Raw genomic sequence first — 17,639 nt, forward strand, 5'->3', positions numbered from 1 at the left:
TAGCCAGCTCCAAATTTCTTCCATATTCTGGAAATCCCACAGAAAGGTTGGTCTCTTTCCTCCCTCAGATAGTTTGGCTTTTCAAACCAAGGTGATGTTATCCTGCCCAACAGGACCCAAGGCCTGGATGAGATTTTGAATGAGATTTGGCCTGGGCTGTCCTAAAAAGATTCCAACACAATAACTCCTTCATTAAGTTAAGCATATTCCACCCACGGCAGGCTGTGACACAGCATAACTTCAGTGTCACAAAAAAACAATACCAACAACAATACTGAAAATACTTAAGAACGCAAACTCTGTGCTATTCTAAAACTTGGAATGTTTAAATATATCAAATGCTGTTTGTAAACATGTTGCAACAGTAAAGAATTAACCTGGATTACACTTGTATATGCAAATTTGAAATATGCATTTAATTGTTATATATACTCCCAAGCAGTACTGGGACCCTGCTGATCATTCTAGGGATCAAACTTAGGTCTTTGTGCATACAAAGGACTCCGAGGATGACCAGGAGTACTGCTGAACTATCTCCCTGAACTTTCTTTTATACATTTTATGGGGTCTACCCTCAATGATGCTATAGGAGAGTTGAGGGCACCACCCAGTGCCTTCTGCCTATGATGCTCAGTTCTGCAGGCATATACACACTTATTATAGATGAGAAATCTGAAGTCCCGAGAAGTTAAATAATTTTTCCCAAGTCACACCTCTTGTAGAGGCAGAGGCAGTATTTGAACTCTATGGTATAGTTTTAGCACTATGCTACACTGAAGAGAAAGGAGACTGAGGAAAAGATGAGACAGGCAGGTGCAGGCTTATCCCACCATGGGGACACGCTTGAAGGCATCAAAGCCCTAAACTCAAGTATCTAAGGAATATTTATTCATGTTCAATTGGTATTTGTGTGTATTTTCACTGCTGTGTGTTCATGTGATCTTTTTTTTTTTCTCCACAGGCTATTTTTCTTTATGGCCTGTTGGCAAAATATTTGCAAAATCAGGTATGGGCTCCTGACTAGAGGGGTGCACTCCCTCTGTGTATGGCTTGTTCTAGTGGGAGGGGCCTGCCTGGAACCTCACCTCTCTGCCCCATCATTAATCTGTAGGTGTTCAGTTGAAAAGTCAGTTTCCATTTATTTCAGGGCATCATCTGGCCCCAAGTCCTCAGCGGCATCTTGGGCAACTGTGTCAATGGCTTGGCCAACTATGTCCTCGTTTCCATGCTGAGTCTAGGGATCAGGTGAGCAGTAGGGCTGGAAGGGGGCCAAAAGAGCCCAACCAGGAACACCATGCTCTGAGGACTCCTCCAACCCAGGTCAGTTGCTGGCCTTGCCTAACCCATGAAAAGGACTCTTCAGGATGTCCAGGCCATCCGGAAGTGGGCACCAAGAGGAATATGGGAGGGCACGACTGCTCCTTTGGGTTCTGAGGACTAACTATCGTGTCCTAGTCCTCCAGAAGAGGCCCAGAGTGGGCACATGGCAGATGGCCCCTTTGATTCCTGGCTGATTCTGATCTGGGACACAGGTGTGGGCTGAGCCACACCCATGCTCCTTCCTGGCCCTGATTTCTCCTCTCCCAGGGGCTCTGCATACGCCAACACCATCTCCCAGTTTGTTCAGATGATCTTCCTCTTTCTCTACATCGTGCTGAAGAAGCTGTATTTGGAAACATGGGCAGGTGCAAAAGGCCGGGCACAGTGGGTGGCTGGGGAGGCTGAGACATTGAAGACCCCTCATGGGCAGCGAACTCTTTCTGAGCATGGGGCTTCCTGCCTTGGGCTTCCATTTTCCAGCTTTGTCCTCCCATAGCTCTTGCACTCAGAACCCCCAGGAGGTCCAAGGCTCCCAATTCAAAAAGAAATTAAGACAGAGTTGTTGAATAATTTGTCCCTAAATGGCATAAATGACACTATGGAGTGGGTTAGAATGGGCTGGACTCAAACCCATGCCTGTCTGATCCCAAATCTTGGGTTTTGAGTTTTTAGTCTCTTGAAGCCAGTCCTGTAGACTTTGGTCTCCTTTTTCCAGCTGTTTTGGGCGCCATTCTCTGCCTCCAGAGTCTCATTTGTGGAGGATGTAGAGTCTGTATGGCTGGACCTTCTCCAAGTCTGCACAGACCTCTTTGGATGCAAATCTTCCTGCACCCTTAACCTCATGACATTTCCCCCAGTGCCCTTCAGCAGGCAGGGCAGAGAGTAATCGAGAGACCTAAGTCTAGATGAAAATTCATAGTGCAGAGGTTGCAAAGGAATCACACAAGAGTCACTAGAATTGAGAAAGGGCAGAGGGACCCACCCATATCTGAGTCTAATCCCTGACTTCCAGGTAGCAAGGGAACTGGCACCACACCCCATACCCTCATGTTACTCACACTGGTGCTATCATGCCTTGTACAAAGTGCAAGGGCCTGCTCTTTGTGCTGAGCCCAGCATCGAGAAGAGCCCAAGGCCCTAAGGGACACTAGCAGCAGGTGGGTATCGGATGGGTTGCAACTCAGTTCCTGGGGTTTTTCTCCTAGGCTGGTCCAGCCAATGCCTGCAGGACTGGGGCCCCTTCTTCTCCCTGGCCATCCCCAGCATGCTCATGATGTGCGTCGAATGGTGGGCCTATGAGATCGGGAGCTTCCTAATGGGTAGGTGACTATGGGTGGGATGGTACGCCCAGCTCAAATGTTCCTGACCCACAAAGATGGATCTCATCCTCCCAGCTGGGTCTGGTGCTTGCCTGTCTCCACCAAACTGTACAATCCTAGAAGTGGGTCTGCAGGTATGGGATAGTTGTTCTTGATGGGGTTTAGGGGCCATGTGATGCTGGGATCAAACTCAAGACTCCCGTGTCCTTTGCCCTTTGAACTATCATAGCTCCAGCCCCTGGGCAGGTACATTTATTTATTTAGTCACTGTGAAATTACAAAGTCATTCATATTAAGGTTTAGGCATATAATGTTTCAAACCGGTCCCTTCGCTTGTGTTCATTTCCCTCCACCAGTACCTCCCCACAACCATTTGCCTCCCATTATTAGTCTGCTTTATAAGAAGCATTATACATATACACATATATAAACATACATATACTACAATCTTCTCCCAGTTGAGTGCTTCCCTCTACCGTAGTTGTTGCTTTCTCCCTGTCCTATCTCCCAGTCCCCTTAAAGTAGCATGTTTTTGACTAACTGCCAGTTCTCATGTTCTTTGTTCCCATTATCTTTGAGTACTTGTTAGTCTACCATTATGTTTCTTTATATTCTGCATGAGAGAAAGCATTCTGAGCCAACCTCTCCATTTTTGTTTGCAAATCTGTTCTTAGAAAGTCCTAGTCCTGGGGCCGGAGTGATAGTACAGTGGGTAGGTCATTGGCTTTACACACAGCTGACCTGGGTTCTAGCCTTGGCATCTCATACAGTCCCCCAAGCACCACCAGGAATGATTCCTGAGCAGAAAGCTAGGAGTAACCCTTGACCAACAATGGGTATGGCCCAGAAACAAAGCAAAGCAAAGCAAAACAAACAAAATAAAACAAAAGTCCTAGTTCTTGTCCTCATAAATAGAGGGTGGTGTTAGCCTAAGGGCCCCAGGGCCTGGCCTGACGACCACTCCTGTGACACTCCCACAGGCTTGCTCAGCGTCATGGACCTCTCCGCCCAGGCTATCATCTACGAGGTGTCCACGATGGTATACATGGTGAGGCTCTGCTGCCCAGTTCTGAGGACAGGTTGTCTGTCATCCTCAAAGTAAATGTTTTGTGCAAGAGCCCTTCTGCATCTTCTATGTAAGCTGCTCAGTCTCTTCCAGAGCCGCACATGGGAAGACACTCCCCTACAGACAGCAATGAGCACATGAGACGTTAGAATTTTTTTAATTAATTAGCTTCACTTCATTTAAAAAATAATTTATTTAAGCACTGTGGTTACAGAAATGTTCATAATTGGGTTTCAGTCACTGGGAGAATTTATATGGTCATCTGGATTTTTCATTTTCTTGAGAAATGGGGCAATCTAGAAGGAGTCCTAGAGACAGTGTCCCCTCCACACTGATCTCAGCAGCTCCTTCCTACTACAGTGGATAGAATATTTTGCCTTGCACACTGTAATTGTGTCTCCACAATCACACAGGGTTTCATGCATGAATGCATTGGCCAACTTCTTGGGGCAGTAAATAAGTCCTGCTTCAAGTAGAGAAAATCCACACTCACAAGGCTGGTTTGTGGCACAGGGTCAGAAAGAGGTTCTGTATACTCAGGTACACCTGGTTTGTGTTTTGTTTGTTTGGTTTTTGAGCCATACCCAGCTGTTTCATGAGTTACTCCTGGCTCTGTGCTCAGGGATTGCTCCAGGAATTGCTTGGGGGACCATATGGAGTGCTGGGGATCAAACCCAAATCTGCAGCATGCAAGGCAAATACTCTACCCACTGTAGTGACACTCCAGCCCTTCAGACACGTGGTTTAACCCAAAACCATTCCTGAACCACTGGGTAGCCCCAGTGGTTTCCAAACTGCAAAACCTGAGCATTGAACATTTCTGCCTGGTTGGTGCAGTATCATAAGGACAGTCTCTTCGGACATCCTGAATATGGATTGGGCAGGTATTTGCTCCCCCAAAGTCCCATACTTAAAAAATATGTGCAGAGTCCAGAGTATGGCCAGATATGGCCTGACCCCCCCTCCAAAAAAAAAAAAACATTTAGCAGAGCCCACTCCTTGCACTCAGGGATCACTTCTGATGGCTCAGGGGATCATATAGGGTGCTAAAGATCAAGACTAGATCAATCACATGCAAGGCAAGTCCTTACCCACTGTATTTCTTCATCCCCATTCTAACTTTTGCAAATGCCTTCCACTGAATTTGTTTTCCATACAGGGAGCTTTTCTGGCTTTCTTAAAACCACATTCACTGCCTTAAGAGGCATTAATTTAGGAGCTGTTGGCCCCCCCCATACTGCCTTTCTTTGCAGGCTTGGGATGCTTGATGGAGTTTGTGGGGTGACACTGGCTATTTCACTTGAGGTGAGACACCTCTCATAATGTTGGGCTTCACTGCCCACATTGGTTACCGCAAGTACCATCTCTATTTCTGCAGCGTCTCCAGATCCCGGCCACTGATCACACCCTTCTTGCCTCAAAGGCTGCTCCACACCCTTGCCAGGTCTCTCTCCATGCTCCAGACCTGCCCTGTCTGGGTGGAGGGACTTTAGTCTGCACCTTTTCATTTCTCACTCAGATACCCATGGGGCTCAGCATCGCTGTCTGTGTGCGAGTGGGCACCTCCCTGGGAGCTGCAGACTCTGTCCAAGCAAAGCGATCGGCTGTCTCAGGGGTGCTCTGCACAGGTGGGTGGGGTGCTACTGGGAAACTGGAAAAGGGGAGGGATCAAGGCGTAAGCTCTAAAAACTGGCTGGAAACCAGGTTGACCTTCCAAACCTGATATTCTTGTTTCTGGTCCTGGCGGTACTGGAGTACTGACCTCTCTCTGCTGCCTATGCCTACCTTTCCATACCCCTGCTGGTATGCTCCCTCTGCTGAGGACAACTGGCTATTCCATAGATCTCCTTTGGGGACCCTGTGAAAGCATATCCTCCTGAGGCCCCCCCCAGGGTGCCCTGCAAGCTGACTCCCAGAAATCCCTTTGGGTTGGATCATTCTGTGTCCTGCACCAAAGCTTTGTTTTGTCCCCTGAGACAGACCAATACCCTGCTTCTCTGTGGAAAAACATCCCATGGAACACTGCTGACTAGATCACCCACTATTCTGCAGTTAGTTTCCAGTGAGTCTGAGAATAATAAATGTCAAAGAAATGACATGGTGATGCTGAGGCTGCTGGCCCAAGGACCCTAACTGGAGAACTGAGAACTTCAAGAGGAGCTGTGCTGTCCTTCCCAAGACTGCATATGAACATGGGGGGGCTTGGAGCTTGCAGGGGTGCTGGGGGGTTGACTGGTTCAGGGCTTTCCCCAAACAAGGCCACCAATACTCTTCTCTTATGCTTTCCAGTTGGTACCTCGCTTGTGGTGGGAGTTCTGCTGAGTGCCCTGAAAAACAACCTGGGGTACATTTTTACCAATGATGAGTAGGTAATCAGTTTTCTTTATTGGCCTTTAAAAAATACATAGTGGCTCCCCTTGGGCCTGAGAAACACATGCTGGATTTGGCACTGGGTCCAGAGGAAATAGAAATAGCAAATGCTTCAACTTTGTTTTCCTTGTGAGGAAATAAGCCTTTATGGTCTGAAGCACTGTTTTCATCACTTGCTTCTCCACAGACAAGATCTAAGAGTAAGAGAGTGATGGTGGCTTTACTGGAGTCTGAGAAACCAGAAACAAGGACAGAGTCAGAGACAGAGAAACAGAGATGGATATATACTTAGACAGGACATAAACATAGACAAGGAGGGGGCTGGAATGATAGCATAGCGGCAAGGCATCTGTCTTGCATGCAGCTAACACAGGACAGACCCCAGTTTGAATCACAGCATCCCATATGGTCCCCCGAGCTTGCCAGGAGCGACTTCTGAGCACAGAGTCAGGAGTAACCCCTGAGTACTGCCAGGTGTGACCCAAAAACAAACAAAAACAAAAACATAGACAAGAAGAGACAGACACAGACATAGACATCAATATAGACATACACATACACAGATAACATGAACATTGACATAGACACAAAGATAGATAGAGACAGACATAGACATATTTGGTTGTAGGCATATGTTTGGTTTGGAAACAAAATGTCAAGGGCTTCTCTAGAAGGTATGAAAATAGGGATTTAAGAGGTGGTCATGTCTTAGGTTCTGAATGGATGTTCTTTCCCATTTCTTCTGTAGAGAAGTCATCAGGTTGGTGGAAGAGGCATTGCCGGTTTACACCATCTTTCAGCTCTTTGAAGCACTTTGTGTAAGTACTGCTGAGATCCAAAGCCTGATTTCCTAAGTTCATGGGTTCTTCTGGAGGCCACCCACAGCCATAAGGAATATCTCATTAATACAGCAGGTCTTCTTCAAAGTCATTTCCTAAAAACATTATGTTAGGGCCTGATATCCAAAAGATCACACAAAGCAAAATGAGCTTTGTATTAAGAGATTTTATTACATACAAATCACAAGTCTAAAACCGTGCAGACATGAAAGCACACAACATGATGAGCTGCTTTTTATCTATGTTACACACATTTTAGCTTAAAGTCCCAGTTTCTAAGAACATAAAAACGATTTTCAGAGTGTGTGAAAGAACAAGCTGAGTAGTAAGTACTAAAGTGTGTGCTAGCATCAGTTCTATTAGTATTCACAACAAAGACTTCCTTTCTCTCCTGCAATTCCAACAAGCCAAAAGAGGGGTGAAAATGAGCAAAAATCTGAACAATGGTAGCACTGTATAATTTTTTTCCTCTCATACTTTCTAGAGAGGATCACAGTTTAGGTTTACTGGCCTCCTCCCTTGCATACAACACACAGTTCCACATCGTGTGCTTAATTAGTAACACTCAGCTTCTGTATTCCAGGGGAAACACTTCTACAATAGTTGTTATCAACTCATAAAAAATTATGCTGAACAAGCCTCAGTTTATTCAGTTGTTGCATGTTCTATGATTCCCCTCTGGATTTTTTTAGATATTCAGAAAGAGGCATGCAAGGAGCCATGTACTTTTTCCCAAGAATGCTACATAATCTGGGCTGTGTCTTGTTATCATTTCCATAGCTCTGATCATGGGCCATTAAAAGAGACAATACTATGGAATGTATTGCTGCTTTTGTTCTAGGACATCGTTTGGGACTCTATTCCGATTTTATTCTAACTCTGAATTTGGGACATAGTAAGAAATTATTCCAATTAGCTATTAGGAGGGTGTCCCGCTAAGTTGAGCGAGTCAGAAAGTTAAAAAAAATAGAAAGAGATAAATACCAGATGATCTTGCTTATATTCAGGGAATAAATAAACAAAGAAAGGAATTCAATCGATCCCCAATGGAAACAAACTCTGAGACATGATTAATAGAACAGGAATTTGCAGAGGCTGAGAGAGGCCAGAAGGGGAAGAGACTGTGGAATAATGGTGAAGGGATCTTGAATCCTGGTGGAGAGTAAGTAGTTCTGCAAATGTAAATATCACAATTAAAATCAAATAATAAAAAGGAGAAATTCTTTCTGCAAATAAAAGTTGGGAAGAGCTTGCCATTTTCCCCAGGAACATTTATAATTGCAATAATTCTCTGTTCCATTTGGAAGATAATGTACAGTCTGGGGACTTAAAACCATCTCTCATCATTGCTCTGGGCTAGACTGAGATCAAGCCAATAGCTAGACTATTTTTAGCTGTGTTCTGGAGTCACTGCTATAGTAATCAGGGGACTATTTGGTGTGAGGTTGTGGATATGTAGATTTACTGTCCTCACCATGAAAACACCAGTGCCTTCCCATCACCATCACTGTCATCACTATCACTGTCACCATCATAGTCACAGTGATGTCACTTAACCATCACAGTGCACCAGAGTCTTGTATAATGTACATAGAGGATCATTAGCTTTGAATTTAAATGGTATATAGACTCAGAAATTCAGAGGTAAACTTCATGATAACAGAGACAATTAGATTCTGACCAGCACATAAAAGACCAAGGGAGGAAAATAAAAGGTTAAAAAAAAGTGAAGTCATTTCAAACTCAAAATTCATATAAAATATGACAATAAATTCCTTCATTTCAGTAATTTTAGTATAAATTATAAATCAAAAGGCACAGAGTGCCCAGATGAAACAGAAAACTGAACCCAGGGGCCAGAGTGGCAGTGCAAGCGGTAGCGTGTTTGTTTTGCATGCATTAACCTAGGACGGACCGCGGTTCTATCCTCTGGTGTCCCATATGGTCCTTCAAGCAAGGAGTGATTTCTGAGTGCATAGCCAAAAGTAACCCCTGAGTGTCACCGAGTGTGGCAGAAAGAAAGAAAGAAAGAAAGAAAGAAAGAAAGAAAGAAAGAAAGAAAGAAAGAAAGAAAGAAAGAAAGAAAGAAAGAAAGAAAGAAAGAAAGAAAGAAAGAAAGAAAGAAAGAAAGAGGGGCCGGAGAGATAGCATGGAGGTAAGGCGTTTGCCTTTCATGCAGGAGGTCATCGGTTCGAATCCCGGCGTCCCATATGGTCCCCCGTGCCTGCCAGGAACAATTTCTGAGCCTGGAGCCAGGAATAATCCCTGAGCACTGCCGGTGTGACCCAAAAACCACAAAAAAAAAGAAAGAAAGAAAGAAAGAAAGAAAGAAAGAAAGAAAGAAAGAAAGAAAGAAAGAAAGAAAGAAAGAAAGAAAGAAAGAAAGAAAGAAAGAAAGAAAGAAATGAAAGAAAGAAAGAAAGAAAGAAAGAAAGAAATGAAGGAAGGAAGGAAGGAAGGAAGAAAAGAGAAAGAAAGGAAAGAAAGAGAGAAAGAAAAAGAAAGAAAAGAAAGAAAAAGAAAGAAAGAAAGAAAGAAAGAAAGAAAAAGAAAGAAAGAAAGGAAGGAAGAAAAGAGAAAGAAAGGAAAGAAAGAAAAAGAAAGAAAGAAAGAAAGAAAGAAAGAAAGAAAGAAAGAAAAAGAAAGAAAGAAAAAGAAAGAAAGAAAAAGAAAAGAACACGGAACCCATAGGGCCAGAATGATAGCACAGCGGGATGGCATTTGCCTTGCACACTGCAAACCTGGACAGACCCAGGTTCAATCCCTGGCATCCCATAAGGTCCTCTGAGCCTGGCAGGAGTGTTTTCTGAGCACAGAGACAGGAGTAACCCCTGAGTGCCACCTGAAAACTGAACCCAATCTTCTGCTACTTACAAAAGACACATTTGAATAGTAATGGAAAGCCCATGCTTAAATTATAAGGCTGTGCAAGTGAGATCCCCAGTCAGACCAGGAATGATCCCTGAGTATAGAGCCAAAAGTAAATACTGAGCAGTGCCAGGTATAACCCCCAAGCAAACTAATACAACAAATAGCAAAAAACCAAACCAAAACAAAACAAAAACCAAACATAACAAAGAAGTCTTTCATGTCCTTTATTGATACCTAGATATCTGATATATTTGATACAATTATAAATGAGATTTTAAAAATGTCTTTTCTACCTCATTTATAAAAAACAACAACAACTGACTTTTCTGCATTAATTTTATAGCCGGTCCCTATACTGTATGTCTATTGTTTCTAGGAGTACTGTGGCAGATTCTTTATAAATTTTTTTATGTATGATGTGTCACCTGCAAATAGTGAGTTCAACTTCTTCTTAGGTTTGAATCTCTTCAATTTATTTTATTTCTCTTTCTTGCCTAATTGCTCTGGCTGACTTGTAATATTGAATACTAATGAGAAGAATAGACATTTTTGTCTTGTGCCTGATCTTGGAGCAAAGGTTTTCAGTTTTTAGCAGCTGACTTTAATTTTACTATGAGTTTATGATACATATATCCTTATTGATTGGGTAATTCCTTCTGTAACATTAGTTAAGAAGGTTTTGCTTTTTGTTTTAATGGAAAATGGGTATTGAATCTTTTCTCTGCACCCATTAACACAATCACATGATGCTTATCATTCTTTCAGTGTGACATATCTTGCATGTACTGACCCACCCTTGCATTTTTAGGATAAGTCCTACTTGATCATGAAATGTGATACTTTTAATATATTTTTAATCCAGTTTGCTGAGGTTTGTTCATAATCTTTGCATCTACATTTATGATTTATGATCATAAGCTATGATAACAGATTATGATTATGATCTACATTTATGATCCATGTTGGTATGTAATTTTCTTACTGATTCTGGTATCACAGACACTGAAAGAATTCCTGTTTCTTGACTTTTGGAAGTGCTTGAAATAGGAAATAGGTACTCTTTGAATGTTTGTGAGAACTTAGTAATGAACTCATCTGGAACTGAGTTTTTGTTTTCAGGGAGGTTCTTGATGACCTTACAATAGTTGGTCTGTTCAGATTTTTCTACTTTGTCTTGCTTCATCTGAAGTTTTAAGAATGCATTTTTTAGGTTCTCTAACCTGGTAGTATAAAATTGTTCATAGAATTCTTGTATGATATTTTGTATTTCTCTCTGTTTTGGGGCCACATTAGTTTACTCCTGGCTTTCTGCTCAGTGATCATTCCTGCAAGGGTTCAGGTGCGATGCCAGGAATCAAACCCTGGTCAGTCGCATGCAGGAAAGCTTCATATACACTGTATTATCGCTCTGGCATTGATTTTTTTTTTAATTTCAGTATAACTGTTAACTTGTCTGACCAATTTGTTATTTTTCTCTTATTTTCTTCGTTAGTCTAGTTAAGGGCTTGTTGATCTTTTTCTTTTTTCTTTTTTCTTTTCTTTTTTTTGACCACATCAGTTGTTTCCAGTCTTTCGGCTCTGTGCCCAGGAATCACTCTCGATGGTGCTCAGGGAACCAAATATTGAACGATGCATGCAAAGCAAGAACCTTAACTGCTATATAAATATTTTAGTCCCTGTTTATTCTTATTTTATCATTTAAAAACAGCATTTGGTTTCATTGCTTTTGTTGTTGTTTAGTTTCCTATGATGCTCAGGGATTACTCCTGGCTCTGCACTCAGGAATTACTCCTGGCAGTAGTCAGGAGTAATATGGGATGCCAGGAATCAAACCCTGGTCACCAAGTGCAAGGCAAATGCCCTACCTACTGTGCTTTTGCTGTCTCCTGTTTAGTTTCTATATTAAGTTTATTTCCATTTTAATTTTTATATTTCCCTTCTATTTACTTTGTGCTTAGTTTGAAGATCTTTTTCCAGTTTCAGGATATTAGATTAGATTATTTATTTGAGCCCTTTCTTGTTTAGTAATTTATTTGAGTCCTTCCTTGTTTAGTAATGAAAGCCTGCACTGCTATGAACTTCCCTTTTAGAATAGTTTTGTTGTTCTATGTTCTGGTAATACATGTCTTCATTCTTATTTTCAGGAACTTTTTGTTTATTTCTTCTTTTCCTCTCTGACTCACTGGTTGTTTACTTTCCATGTATTTGTTTTTTCCATGTTGCTCTTCATGGTTTATTTCAACCTTCAATTAGGTCTGAGAAATTGGTTCTCCTCTTTTTCTTTCTTTCTTTCTTTCTTTCTTTCTTTCTTTCTTTCTTTCTTTCTTTCTTTCTTTCTTTCTTTCTTTCTTTCTTTCTTTCTTTCTTTCTTTCTTTCTTTCTTTCTTTCTTTCTTTCTTTCTTTCTTTCTTTCTTTCTTTCTTTCTTTCTTTCTTTCTTTCTTTCTCTCTCTCTTTCTTTCTTTCTTTTTTTTCTTCCCTTCCTTCCTTCCTTCCTTCCTTCCTTCCTTCCTTCCTTCCTTCCTTCCTTCCTTCCTTCCTTCCTTCCTTCCTTCCTTCCTTCCTTCCTTCCTTCCTTCCTTCCTTCCTTCCTTCCTTCCTTCCTTCCTTCCTTCCTTCCTTCCTTCCTCCACCCCAACTAGAGGTGTTCAGGACTGTACCCAATTAGGTGCTTGGGGGTTGATCCCAAAAGAGTTGTGGGACCTGGCTGGAATGATAGCACAGTGGTAGATCATTTGCCTTGCACACAGCCAACCCCAATGGACTTTCATTCTATTCCCAGCAACCCATATGGTCCCCTGAGCTTGCCAGGGGCATTTCTAAGCATAGAGACAGGAGTAACTCCTGAGCACTGCCAGGTTTAACCCCAAAACCAAAACCAAAAAAACAAAAAACAAAAAACAAAAAACAAAAAACAGTTGTAGGTTCATACAGTACAGGGTATTGAACCCAGACCTCCTGCATAACAGCATGAACCACAACTCTCTCACTCTCTCTCTCTCTCTCTCTCTCTCTCTCTCTCTCTCTCTCTCTCTCTCTCTCTGACATACACGCACACTCACACTTTTGTTATTATTTCTATCCTTTTGATTTTATGGAGACTTATTTTATGTCCAAGTGTATGATTTGTTCTAGAAAAATGTCACATAAGCACTGGAAAGTACTCAATCTTTTAAGGGCACAGAGTTCTACACATGCCTATATATCTCATTTCTTCTCTTGAGGCCAATGCTTCCTTACTGAATTTTTGGTCTGATCCAGAGGTGAGAGAGGTGTGTAATAATCTCCTGCCACTACTGTGTTGGCTTTCTTTGGGTCTACTAAAAATTGCTTTGGTAGACCTATATTAGTGTGTTGTCTTCTTTATGTAAAAGGTTCCTTGATCATTATATGATATCTAACTTTGACCCCTTTTTTTAATTTTATTTTTATTTTTGGGTCATACCTGGCAGTGCTCAGGATTACTCCTGGCTCCATGGTCAGAAATCACCCCTAGCAGGCACAGGGGACCATTTGGAATGCTGGGATTCGAACCACCGTCCTTCTGCATGAAAGGCAAATGCCTTACCTCCATGCTATCTCTCCGGCCCCACTTTGACCCTTTAAATTGGAAGTCTTTGTTGTTTGATGTAAGTGTTGTATATCCTGATCTTTTCAAAGGTCATTTACCTATAAGATTGTTTTCAGTCTTATAGTGTAAGCATGGGCTTATCATGAGAATTTAAATGTCTTTTTTAAGTAGCAGAAGATTGAGTTCAGGTTGTTTTTTTTGTTTTGTTTTGTTTTTGTTTTTTGTTTTTTGGGTCACACCTGGCAGTGCTCAGGGGTTACTCCTGGCTCTACGCTCAGAAGTCTCCTCTGGCAGGCAAGGGGGACCATATGGAATGCTGGGATTCAAACTACCATCCTTCTGCATGCAAGGCAAACACCTTACGTCCATGCTATCTCTCCGGCCTTGATTGGGTTCAGTTTTCTGATTTATCTGGCCACTCTGCCTTTTGATTGGTAATACATACTAAAATCACTGATATGAAGAAATTTATTGCCATATTTTATATGAATTCTGTGTGAAATGTCTTCAGTTTTTTTAACCTTTTATTTTCCTCCATTGTACTTTTTGTTTTGTTTTTTTTTTGTTTGTTTGTTTGTTTTTGATTTTTGGGTCACACTTGGCAGCGCTCAGGGGTTACTCCTGGCTCCACACTCAGAAATTGCTCCTGGCAGGCTTGGGGGACCATATGAGATGCCAGGATTCAAACCAATGACCTTGTGCATGAAAGGCAAACACCTTACCTCCACCCTATCTCTCCGCCCCCCCCTCCATTGTACTTTTATGTGGTGGTCAGGTTCTAATTGGCTATTTATCTCATGAGTTTACCTCTGAATTTCTGAGTCTGTAAACCCACTTAAATCCAAAGCAAATGATCCTCATGTTCATTGTATAAGACTCCGGTGCACAGTGAGGGTTAAGGGAGAGGGTCTGATTTTGTGCAGTCCTAGGTGGCCATGATCACCAACTCCACACAGAATATGGGACTCCTGACAGTTGCTGGGCATGTTTAATACTGATCAGTGCTGGTCCCTAGTGTTCAGTTCCTGAGGCTTCACTGTGGCCTTAAGTTTTTAAGCTTCCATGAACATTAGAATTAGTCTTTTATAGTCTTTGGAAAACATCTCCTCTCTGATTCTAGAATCACAATTTACCCTCAACCATGGGGATTTTGTGTTCATCTGGAGTGGTCTATTCACCACTGCTCCACCTTGAAGTAGATTGACTGAAGGTTGCTTCCCTGTCTGGAATCACAATCAAAATCTAGTCTCCAATCAGGAGATGTGAGGTGATTTAAAAGGTTGGGGTATGGGGGCCGGAGAGATAGCATGGAGGTAAGGTGTTTGCCTTTCATGAAGAAGGACTGTGGTTCGAATCCCGGCATTCCATATGGTCCTCTGTGCCTGCCAGGGGCAATTTCTGAGCATAGAGCCAGGAGTAACCCTGAGCGCTGCCCGGTGTGACCCAAAAACCAAAAACCAAAAAAAAAAAAAAAAAAAAAAGTTTGGGGTATAGTATTGGTAGGGGCCAGAGTGATAGTATAGTGGATAGAACTCTTGCCTTGCATATGGCCAATAGTATTTAATTCCTGACACCCCATATGGCCCCTGAGTACTCTAAGAGTAGTCAGTGAGTTAAGAGTCAGTACTCAGTCCTGAGCACTACTAGGTGTGTACCCCCAAAATGCCAAAACAAACAAACAAACAAAAACAACCCAGAACAAATAAAAGGTTGGGTATAAATTTGGGGCCTATTGCTTCTTCCTCTCCCCCACCCCATTCTTCTGTACCTCCACTTATGTTGAGCACCACCTCTCTCCGCAGGGCTGCAAAGTTATTATCTATATTCAAGTTTAGTTCCACTGTGACATTTATTGGTTACACTCATGCACTCTGTGGGGTCACATAAATTATTGTGTTCTTTGGGGGCACCCAGCATGATCTTAGTATTCTTTTCCATCATTAGATGTGTGTGTGTGTGTGTGTGTGTGTGTGTGTAAGTGAGGCCACACCTGGTAGTACTTAGGAACTATTCCTAGCTCTGTGCATGGGTGCTTGAGAGAACATGTGTTGCTAGAGTACTCCAGGGCTCTTGAATGTGATACATGTATTCCAACCTCCTGAGCATCTCCCCAGCAGAAATTTTAGATTTATAGAAAATTTAAGCAGAAAAATAGTCCCCTCCTCTTGTTTTTCCCGTTATTCATATCTTAGATTAATGTGTATGTTTGTTAAACAGATAAACAAGCATAGATCTTGAGTTCAGATTAACTGAGCTCCAATTTACAATGGATGTACTCTTTGTGTTGTATATTCAAGAGGTTTAAGAACAGTAAAATAATGTCTATCCATAATCATATCATCACAGGAATAATTTAACTGCCATAAAGTATTCGCCTATGATTTCTTCCATTCTGGAATACCTTGCCCCCAAGACACACAAGACCATTTTATTGTACCCAGTTTTGCTTTCTTTATCTTAGATCACATTTTACATGATTTTTTCAAATTCATGTCTTCCACTGAGCAATATGCACTTATGATTCTTCATTCTCTTTTCATGTTTTGACATTTATTTTTTATGCTCATTTTTCATTGTCTGGATGACCACAGTTTACTCATTTACCTACTAAAGGACATCTTGGTTGCTGCCAAATTTTAACCATTATAAAATTTTTTTTCTGTAAACTTTTATTTTTTCAATTTGTTAGGCCACACCTGGTGGTGCTTAGAGGTTCCTTGTGAAACTTAGCTGAGAGGTTGTTCCTAGTAGTGCCTAGGAGACAATCCTATCCCCTCCTCATTAAAATCATGCATGCACTTAGCTTTTTGAACTATCCAGTTCTCTATAAACATTATTAGAATATTTTAGGGTGGACAAAGTTTTCAACTCTATGCAAAGAGTTGGAAGCATGTTGGATAGTATGGTAATACTGCTCAGCTTTTGATTTTGGATATAACCAGTGCTCAGGGCTTACTCTTCTTGACTTTGTATCCAGGAATCACTACTGGTAGGTTCAGGATGCTATACAGAGTGCAGAGGATAGATCTCTGGTTGACCATATGCAAGACAAGCATCCTACCCACTGTATTGTTGCTTTAGTTTTATTAGAAACTGCTTAGCGAGACTCTGCTGGGCCCCTTAAGCTCGGCAGACATTTTGGGGCTTCCCCCAGCTTGCTTCAACCTGGGAACTTTGATCTTCTCTGGCATTCATCCCCTGACGGCTTGCCTCGGCTGAGGTGAGTCTTTCTGGGCTGAAGTTGTGGATAAAGCTGACTGCTGGGCCCCTTAGGTTCGGCAGACATTTTGGGGCTTCCCCAGCTTGCTTCAACCTGGGAACTTTGATCTTCTCTGGCATTCATCCCCTGAGGGCTTGCCTTGGCTGAGGTGTGTCTTTCTAGGCGGAGTTGTGGATAAGACAGACTCTGCTGGGCCCCTTAAGCTTCGCAGACATTTTGGGGCTTCCCCCAGCTTGCTTCAACCTGGGAACTTTGATCTTCTCTGGCATTCATCCCCTGATGGCTTGCCTCGGCTGAGGTGAGTCTTTCCGGGCTGGAGTTGCTGGGGTCGAAGCAGAGGAGCGCGCACTCCACCTAGCCAATGAATACCACCACAACACGTAGAAAAACCCACAGCATAAGCATGACAATGGGAAAACTACGCAGACCAACATCAGCCATAGAGAATGAAGATGGAAACTCTGATGACCCAACAATGGCCAACCACCTAAGCAGTCTTTCAGAATTGGAGTTTAGAGAAGAAATATGGAGGATGCTCACAGAACTCAAAGAAAGTATAGCTCAGAGCACTAATAAAAATCAAGAGAATATGAAGAAAGAAATCAGAAAACTCCAAACTGAAATATCAGGTCAAATAACAAGTCTGAAAAACTCAGTAGATGAATTGAAGAACATAATGGATGAGCTTTCCAGCAGGTTAAAAGCAACTGAGGATAGAATTAGTGCTTTAGAAGACGAGATGCATAACAACTTTACACAGCAGAAGAGATTGGAAAAAAAGCCTTAAATCAAATGATCAGACAATGGAAAAATTACTCAAAGAATATGAGCAGATGAAAATAGAAGTCTTTGATAAGCTCAACAGAAACAACTTTAGAATCATTGGAGTTCCAGAGACCCAAGGAGAAAACCTCCAGGAAGAATCAACAGTCAAGAACATCATCACAGAGAAACTACCAGAACTAAAGAAAACATGTGATGGGCCCGGAGAGATAGCACAGCGGCGTTTGCCTTGCAAGCAGCCGATCCAGGACCAAAGGTGGTTGGTTCGAATCCCGGTGTCC

At 42.2% G+C, this 17,639-nt stretch overlaps 1 protein-coding gene across 1 annotated transcript in view; it reads left to right on the forward strand.

Annotated features, from left to right (window-relative positions):
• LOC126013699 (multidrug and toxin extrusion protein 2-like) overlaps nucleotides 1–17,639 on the forward strand; it is a 36,030-nt gene that overhangs the window by 5,531 nt on the left and 12,860 nt on the right. Inside the window, exons 6-13 of the mRNA XM_049776893.1 lie at nucleotides 962–1,006; nucleotides 1,148–1,245; nucleotides 1,588–1,685; nucleotides 2,526–2,639; nucleotides 3,620–3,687; nucleotides 5,225–5,333; nucleotides 5,995–6,070; nucleotides 6,824–6,893. Coding sequence (XP_049632850.1) covers nucleotides 962–1,006; nucleotides 1,148–1,245; nucleotides 1,588–1,685; nucleotides 2,526–2,639; nucleotides 3,620–3,687; nucleotides 5,225–5,333; nucleotides 5,995–6,070; nucleotides 6,824–6,893 — 678 coding nt within the window. The remainder of the gene's footprint in view (nucleotides 1–961; nucleotides 1,007–1,147; nucleotides 1,246–1,587; nucleotides 1,686–2,525; nucleotides 2,640–3,619; nucleotides 3,688–5,224; nucleotides 5,334–5,994; nucleotides 6,071–6,823; nucleotides 6,894–17,639) is intronic.

The sequence above is a fragment of the Suncus etruscus genome, chromosome 7 (assembly GCF_024139225.1).
Source record: "Suncus etruscus isolate mSunEtr1 chromosome 7, mSunEtr1.pri.cur, whole genome shotgun sequence".
Classification (NCBI taxonomy): Eukaryota; Metazoa; Chordata; class Mammalia; order Eulipotyphla; family Soricidae; genus Suncus; species Suncus etruscus.